Raw genomic sequence first — 8,455 nt, 5'->3', positions numbered from 1 at the left:
CCCTACCCTACCCTACCCCCCACCCTTTTTACACATTTTTTTTAACCATATTATTATCATCATCATCCATATATATCAACAGCAACCAAAAGAAAATATAGGGGAGCACATCTCAAAAATTGGATTTTCCTTTCTTCTCCAAAATTATCTATGCCATATACACCATATGACACGGATCTGGGAAGAGGGGACCATTTTTTTCTTGGTTTTCATTTTTTTGATCATATATAGAAACAAAAGAGACCGGAGCTCCGGTTACCGACCACGACACATTCTCACAGTATCACAATAATTCACACATACGCACACACAGAGAGAGATTGGGGGGTAGGAGAGTTTAATCGAAAAATAGTAAAGGCGGACGTGAGGGAGTTTGAGAGAGAAGGAATCGATCGGAGATCGAGTTTTTCGGCTATTCTTCACTGGAAACCACTTCACCCATTCTGAGTTCACTCCGAAACTCATCGAAAAACTCAATTAAACCCATCTCCGTCGCCGAAACTAGAACCAACTACCTGAATCGATCTGAAATCAGCCTGTTCGGGTTGATTCCGGCCCGTTTAGGTTGAATCAAGCGACCAAACTAGCTGATTCCGATGAGGTTAGTTCGGGTTCGACGAGATTTTTGACACTGTTATCTCGGACTTTCGCATTTTTCAGTGAAGAGAGGTCTGCTCCGGCGACCCGAGCTCGCCGGAGCTTCGGTGATTCATAGGGGTAGTTTCTACCTTCACTGTTGTCAAAACCGTCAGAAAAACATCGCTGATAGCGACCCACAATCCAATCGCTCGGAAATCCATCAAAAACAGTAACCCCGTCGACCGAGAGCATATAAACGACCAAACTTCCTCTGTTTTCCTTCGATTTTGGATGAAATCCGACCGGCGACTGGCTGCTCTGGTCATTGTCGTCACCGGCGACTCACCGGAGTTTGAATCGTGCTGGTGCTTAGTTTTCTGCTAGATTTTATCAACTTTTGGGATCATCCATTGCGGGGTTTATTATCCATATCAGGTTCATTGGGAATTTCCAAGACAAATCGAGTCAATATTCAGTTTGGGTGTTATATTGCTATTTTTTTAGTTGGAAATCTGATCGGAGGTCGTTTTCCCATATCGAGTTGGATCTGTTCGTCAGTCGAGGTGTTCAAATCGAGAGTTTTGGATCCGACTTTGGCTTTTGATTATATATTTTGGCGTGATAAAAGCTTCAATCGAGGTCCAACTCTACACTTTCTCTTATTTATTTTATTATTTGAGATGTTTCGTATTTCAATTTGGATGTTTGTGTGTTGTTTGATACTGGTTGGTGATGAACGTATGTTGTCTTGTTTGGTGATTGTCTGTTATTTTGATGTGGACTCGTTTGTTTAATTTTGTTGAAAAGTGATTGAGGGTCGCTGAAGTAGAAATGGTGAATTGTGAAAACTTAGTATAAAAAAATAAATTTGGGGACGGGAATCGAAAAAATGATAAAAGTAAATATTTGATATTTTTGATACATTGTTGATGTTGAATGCGGTATGTTGTCGAGCGGGTAGGTAAATAGCAAGCTCGGGTAGACAAATTTTAAAGCTTGCTATTTTGGTTGAATGTTGGAATGTGCGTGTGAATGTCTCTTTCTAGTTTATCGTGTTTAATTCAGATGTATTTATTGAGTCGGGGAATGTCCCGAGATCACTTGTATTTATTCACCGGGGAATGCCCCGACGTATCATGTTGGCGGAAAATGATCGTGATGAAGGCCCGCGGCGTCGGGTAAGACATTGGAGCTTAGTCTAGATTTAGTTTAGGTTAGGATTTATATTTTCGTATTTGTTTTTTTTGGACTGAATAATTAGACTGGACTATACGTTTTTGGACTGCTTTGTTTTGTTTATTGTTTGATTATTTTGCGTTCTTTTGTGTGGTTTATACATTTCATAGTGTCAAAAATAGTCGATACACTCTACCAAGCGACCGTGGTTGAACCACGGGATCGAGGGGTGCCTAACACCTTCCCCTCGGTCAACAGAATTCCTTAGTTGGAATCTCTGTTCGCAAACCAGTTTAAGAGTTAAATGGTTTCGAAAAGGACTTTTCAAAGGTGACTTGGCACACCGAATTATGCCAAGTGGCGACTCTGAATAAAAAATGCAAATAATCCTTTTCCGAAACAAATTTTCATTTCTTGTCACTTAAATAATAAAACTCTTTCGAACTTTAAAATAGTACGCGCAAAAAAGGGGTGTGACAACTACATGACCAAATTAGTAGGTAAGACTAATCACGTTACTAGCAACCAAGAATAACTTAGATAAAAGCTCAATTAGAATACTAATTGAATAACTAGAAACATTAAGGACTAAAATCAAATTAGGATTTTAATTAGAAACAAGTCCTTTTAGGAAAGTATTCTAACTAGAAACAGTAAGGAGTAAAATCTAATTAGTGAACATGTCTGTTGAGACATGCTGTACTAGCTGAGTGTATCAAGGGTAGTTAATTCATTTTGTTATGTTAATTATAACCAACTTATCATGTAACCAATAGTTAGTTATAATTGTTAAGTGAACAAGTCTATATATACACTAAGAGGTCAGTGCATGAATCAGTTTTTGATTTTCAACAATAGAAATTTTTTTCTTTCTTTCCGCTCTTCCTTTTTCGAAAACAGGTCATTATATGAATCAGTTTACGGACTCAAACAAGCCCTAAGACAGTGAAATCACAATTTACGTAAAGCTCTTATCAATCTCAAGTTCAAACAGAGTCAACATAACTATTCTTTATTCATCAGGAAGTAGGAAATCAGAAGAAGGAATAACTATTGTATTAGTAATGTGGGTGATATGTTGATAACTGGGAGCAGTCTACACCTGATAGAAAGAACAAAGCAGGCATTGCAGCAAGCTTTCAAGATGAAAGATTTAGGTGAGCTCAAGTACTTTCTAGGTATTGAGTTCACTAGATCTACAACTGATATATTGATGCATCAAAGGAAGTATACTCTTGAACTCATATCTGAAGTTAGTATGTCAGCAGCTAAGCCTGCAGGAACACCTATTGATATCAATTTGAAAGGAGTGAGACCTTGCGGAGTAGGTACGGAAGGGGAGGCCTCTTCAGAGGTAGTTAAAACCCTTTATTTCAGGGAGCAAACTAACTTCAAAACAGTATGATGAACATGTGAAGGAGGAAAACAAGAAAATCCTCTCTAGTAGATCAAACAACATATCAAAAGTTAATAGGTAAGCTGTTGTATCTTAACATGACCAGACCAGATATATCATGTAGCCCTCAAACATTGAGTCAATTCTTGCAACAATCTAAAAGACCGCATATAGATGCAACACTAGGAGTTATCAGATATCTTAAGAAATAACCTGGACTGGGCCTACTGTTATCAAGTAGCTCAGATAGAATGGTTGGTGCCTATTGTGATGTTGATTGGGCATCATGTCCACTCACTAAGAAGTCAGTAACAGGGTATATGATTAAAAGTGGTAGTTCATTGATTTCATGGAAAGTAAAGAAACAAACTACAATGTCAAGGAGCTCAGCTGAAGCTGAATATAGATGTCTTGCATGTACAATATCTGAGTTAGTGTGCCTGTTTGGTTTGCTGAAAGAAGTGGATGCGTAGGTGTAGTTACCTGTTCAAATATACACTGATAGCAAAGCTGCAATCCAAATTGCAGAAAATTCAGTTTATCATGAAAGAACAAAGCATATAGAGATTGATTGTCACTTTATAAGGAAAAAGTTACAAGAAGGATTAATCAAAGTGAATTACCTGCCTACTCAAGAACAACCTGATGTACTAACCAAAGGGTTGTCTAAATCACAGTATGAATATCTTTTATCCAAGGTAGGGGTTTTAAACATTTTTGCACCACCTAACTTGAAGGGGAGTGTTGAAACATGCTGAATGTGAAAGTGTATTAGTTGAGTATATCAAGGGTAGTTAATTCATTTTGTTATGTTAGGTATAACCAACTTTTCATGTAACTAATAGTTATTTATAGTTGTTGAGTGAACAAGTTTATATATACACTAACAGGTCATTGTATGAATCAATTTTTTATTTTCAATAATAGAAAACTTCTTCTTCCTTTCTCCTCTTCATCTCCATGATTGCTACTTTGCATTTACCAACAATGTCTTATTATTGTTTCTAGTTATTCAATTAGAATTAAGAATGAGTAGTAAAACCTAATTAGGAAACCAGGAAAACATGTAAAAGCATCTAAAGGAATTAAGAAAACTTTGACTAATTAAGAAAACACGTGAAATTAATGTCAGTTTTTCCTAAAAATTAATCAACATAAAGAAGAAAAGAATTAAGTGGCTCCTAGTCTTCAAAGGACATGCCTAAATGGTTCCCCTTAGTCGTGTAAATAGACTCGTTCTGTTTTGGATTCCCTCTTGATGTACAACTTGAACCATGAAATAAATATAACACTTGGGTAACTTTTCTTCAGAAGGGGATTCTTGGGGTAACCGATAAAGTTCTTGTCATGTGACCAGGAAGTCACGAGTTCAAGCCTTGGAAACAGTCTCTCGTAGAAATGTAAGTTAATACTGCATACAATAGATCCTTGTAGTCGAGCCCTTCCCCGATCTTGCGCATAACGGGCAATTTTCTGCACTGGGCTAGCTCTTTTTACCCCCTTTTTTACCTCTCATTGAAGCTCATGATCAACCTTATCTTGAACTTCTTAACTTTCATCCTTTATGAAAGTATGACCCCATGCCTGTATGTTATTTAAGGATCGAATTATTGATCGTTCTCAATTATAAAACCATGCATCAATTATGAGTCTTAATTGGCTTTGTCGAACTCAAAGGCAATCCTTGTACTTTTAGCTGTAGAAGTACTCGAGGACTTTACCTTAAGTATCATACTGAAGTTCAAACTCCAGGACAAAACTAGTTGTATATTAAGCCATGTTTATGTTCAGCAAATACGTTGATTTAGTAATTTTATCCAAGGTCTTCGAACATGAAGAGAACTGGATCATAATAATAACTGAAAACACTTAGGAAATCAATGAAACACAAAGTAAGGACCCAAAGAAGTATTTTATATATATTTATGCATTAGTATTATATTTTATTGGTTAAACACATTACTATTACATTTGAGCCTTGAATGAGAATTTCCACGTACAAATGAAAGCTCTGATGAAGAAAGTTTAGAAACCTCTCAAGCCTCAAACTCAAAATTCAAACTAATACAAAATATAGATTAAGAAAATGACCATGTCATCCAAAAGTTTATTAGGACAAACTTTTTTGTAAATTCAAATAATTAACCCTTATTTAAGCTTGGTTAATATCCTTAAGTTCAGGGAGATATTCCATTTCCCTGAATTCTTTTGCACATTCTGGTGCAACTTCTTTGGTCAAGAAAAAGAGAGGATTGGATTCACGATATTTTCCAGCAATGCCATTGTGGTTTGTGAGTGTAACTCTTGATGATTCCCTCGCAAACCCTTCCTTTGGTACCTCAAGACAATCTTCTCTGGGACTATGGATCAAAAAGGTCTCGCAGATTTCGTTCTCGTGGTCTCCCTCTATCAGCATGTGGTAATATCCAGTGGAATTAGTTGAGGCGGTCACAGTTATTGTGACTTTCTCCGTTTCCGGGTGACGGCATTGCATCCCTACCCTCACATCTGCACGCGAGCAAATTGTTTAGCACAAATCTAAGTACTACAAATTAAACTTGTATGACCTCAAATATTGTATTTATTATTTTCGACTACTCCAACTATGTACTCGCATGCAATTTTTTATTATAACAATATATACTCTACATAGTTTATATTATTATCAAACTTTTTAAGGTTTTTGTGGACTCGCTTAAAAAGTTAAAATTGGGTTATCCTAAAATTATATATCTTACTATATTACTTACTTTGGATAAACAATCTCATGTTTGTAAAACAATTTTTTCCCCTTTTTAAGTAATCTAGATGAAGTTCTGATCATTTATCAGGAAAAAAAAAAAAAAAAAAAAACGAATCTCGTAGAATTTCTAAGAAATTCTTCGATTTCTTCCGGATGTAGATGAAAATTGCCTCAACTAAACACAAGATACATTTAATCTCAAAATGTACGAACGAATCTTGTAGAATTTCCAAAAAATTCTTCGATTTAATTCTTCTGAAACCAGATAAAAATTGCCTCAACCAAACACACACAAGATACATTTAATCTCAAAATTATATATTGGGCAACTCAACTAGATCCCTCAAATCAAACAACCCTTAAGAGTTGTTGCCTTAATTACCTTCTATATCTCTTCAAAAGTCATCTCACTTTTTCTTTAATTTTTAATACATTGCCCTAAATCCAACAATAATGACATATTTGGAAGAAAAATAAATTATTTCCTTAATAAAATATACCTGCTATGGGCTCACTAAGATTGGTTTTGAATGCTGCACGGCAAGGATCACAATAGACCATTCCTGTAAGAACAAATTGATAATTATCAGCCTCCTCTGTGGCTTGAGTAATCCCTAACAGGGAAAACAAACAAATAGCACTAGCAATAAACATTATTGTTGATTTTCCCATTTTCTTCCTTTTTTTCTTTTTCTTTTTTTCCAATAATGAAATAAATATTTTTGGCCTTTCTTGTTTCTCTCTGCAGGCTGCAAATCGAAATTAGAAAGCACCCTTTTTGTCCAACGGAAAATGTGAAATGTACAATCTTGAAGGGATGCTTTATATATACTTTTATTTTGGCATAACTTTTTATTTCCAATGGTAGATAAAAAGGCATGCCTCCTATTTTAACTCTTGGTGTTTAATTTTTGTTTCCATTTTTCTCTCCCACACACACAATTTAAATTCAATGTTTATGTTGGTCTGGTCATGCTAAAGGACTAGGAAAGAATGGCCTTTAATGAGGAATTTGTGTACCACTCAAGTCTCAAGTTCATTTTCATTTCAAACAAACTCAACAGAATTTTTAGGAGGTATTGGTGAAGAAGAAAGATTAGTGTCATGTAGCTCGTTTACTAATTTACATGAGTGACCAGTATAAATAGCGCAACAGAAAACTTTGTCATCATCTTTTATAAAAAGTATTCTTTTATTTGATTAGTATGGATTATCTCACTTTTTTGTGAAGCATATTTTAAATAACAAATTAATAAAAATATATTATTTCTAATAATTTAAATTGTTAAAATGAGTGTAAACACCTAATTTTTGACCAAAACCTAATGTTTTACGTCATTTTTAGTGTTTAATATATATATGTATTTTATTTTTAGGTCTAAGTTAGATATTTCAATTTTATCTTAGTTTTAAAAAGTTTGTTTTAAAAATTTTGAAAACTACAAAAATAGAGTCACATTTTAAATAAGTTTCATTTTTATTTATTTATTTTAAAAAAAAAAAAATAATAATAATAATAATAATAATAAATAAAAATAATAAAAAAAAAAAAAAAAAAAAAAAACCTAAACTACCCAAACCACCCACAATTCCCCACTCCTAATCAACCTCCCCCACTCTCTCCCCACACATACACGACACTAACACACTACACACACTACCTATATAACTCCTACATGCACACATGCACTAGGAGACCAACACATATAATATAAAAAGCACACACATGCACTACAACTATATAAGACATAATACACACACGGAAAAAAAAAAAAAAGAAAAAACCACTGCAACTACAAACTACATATAAAACACACACACACAGACGGAAAAGAAAAAAGAAAAAACCACTACAACTACATATTACATATTACACACACACACACGGAAAAAGAAGAAGAAAAACCAAGGAAAAAAAAAACATAAGAAGGAGAGTTTGAGTTTGAAGTTCCGGTTGAGTTTTCGGTGACGTCCATCGGGTTTCTCTTTTAATTAATTCATTATTCAGGTTTTTTTTCTCATCCTACACTATTTACTTTATAAGTTTCGTTGAGAGTAAAAGTATGAATAAAGTTATTTTCAATGATTTCTTACGTTATCTGGCGTGTATATTTTGTTACTTTCATGTATTTCGTGCTCTACATTTTAAAAATATAATTCGTTTGTTGGTTTGAAATAATATTCATTAAAATAATTTTGAGTTTTGCGTAAGATGATTTTTAGAGTTGTTAACGTTAGAAGATATAGTGATACATTTAATTAGTGCGTGATTAGTGTAATTGTGTTTAAATGAGAACAAGAATATAGGATTCATGCATGCATGCATGTAAAAAAAAAAAAAAAAAAAAAAAAAGAAAAACAAATAAAAAAAAAAAAAAAAAAATACACACATACCTGCGCACATTATTCTTCATATACTAACTGATGTACTTAACTAGAAATGAAACTAACTAAATTTTATTGCTTTCCTATCAACATTTTGTTTCCGTAATCCTCCAAACCAAATGTTGTTATAAATTATTGTCGTTCAAAGCAAGATCGAAAATGTTATGTAACTTCAG

At 34.1% G+C, this 8,455-nt stretch overlaps 1 protein-coding gene across 1 annotated transcript; it reads right to left on the bottom strand.

The window, feature by feature from the left end:
• Positions 1 to 5,044: 5,044 nt before the first annotated feature.
• LOC107859283 (major pollen allergen Lig v 1) lies at positions 5,045 to 6,733 on the bottom strand. The gene is made up of 2 exons (XM_016704246.2): positions 6,395 to 6,733; positions 5,045 to 5,659 (listed from the first exon to the last, which is right to left on the bottom strand). Exons 1-2 carry the CDS (start codon positions 6,564 to 6,566, stop codon positions 5,304 to 5,306), a joined length of 528 nt encoding a protein of 175 aa, XP_016559732.1. The 5' UTR covers positions 6,567 to 6,733; the 3' UTR covers positions 5,045 to 5,303.
• Between the last annotated feature and the right edge of the window lie 1,722 nt (positions 6,734 to 8,455).

This window comes from Capsicum annuum, chromosome 2, assembly GCF_002878395.1.
Source record: "Capsicum annuum cultivar UCD-10X-F1 chromosome 2, UCD10Xv1.1, whole genome shotgun sequence".
In the NCBI taxonomy this organism is placed as follows: Eukaryota; Viridiplantae; Streptophyta; class Magnoliopsida; order Solanales; family Solanaceae; genus Capsicum; species Capsicum annuum.
The sequence above is the reverse complement of the archived record's forward strand: the minus strand, read 5'-3'. Positions and strand labels throughout refer to the sequence as shown.

What these genes read in the sequence shown, in the direction of transcription:
- LOC107859283 (XM_016704246.2), bottom strand. Translation starts at nt 6,566, where the DNA reads ATGGGAAAATCAACAATAATGTTTATTGCTAGTGCTATTTGTTTGTTT. An exon ending in TCTTAGTGAGCCCATAGCAG is followed by an intron (nt 5,660 to 6,394) that starts GTATATTTTATT and finishes GCTCGCGTGCAG; the next exon opens with ATGTGAGGGTAGGGATGCAA.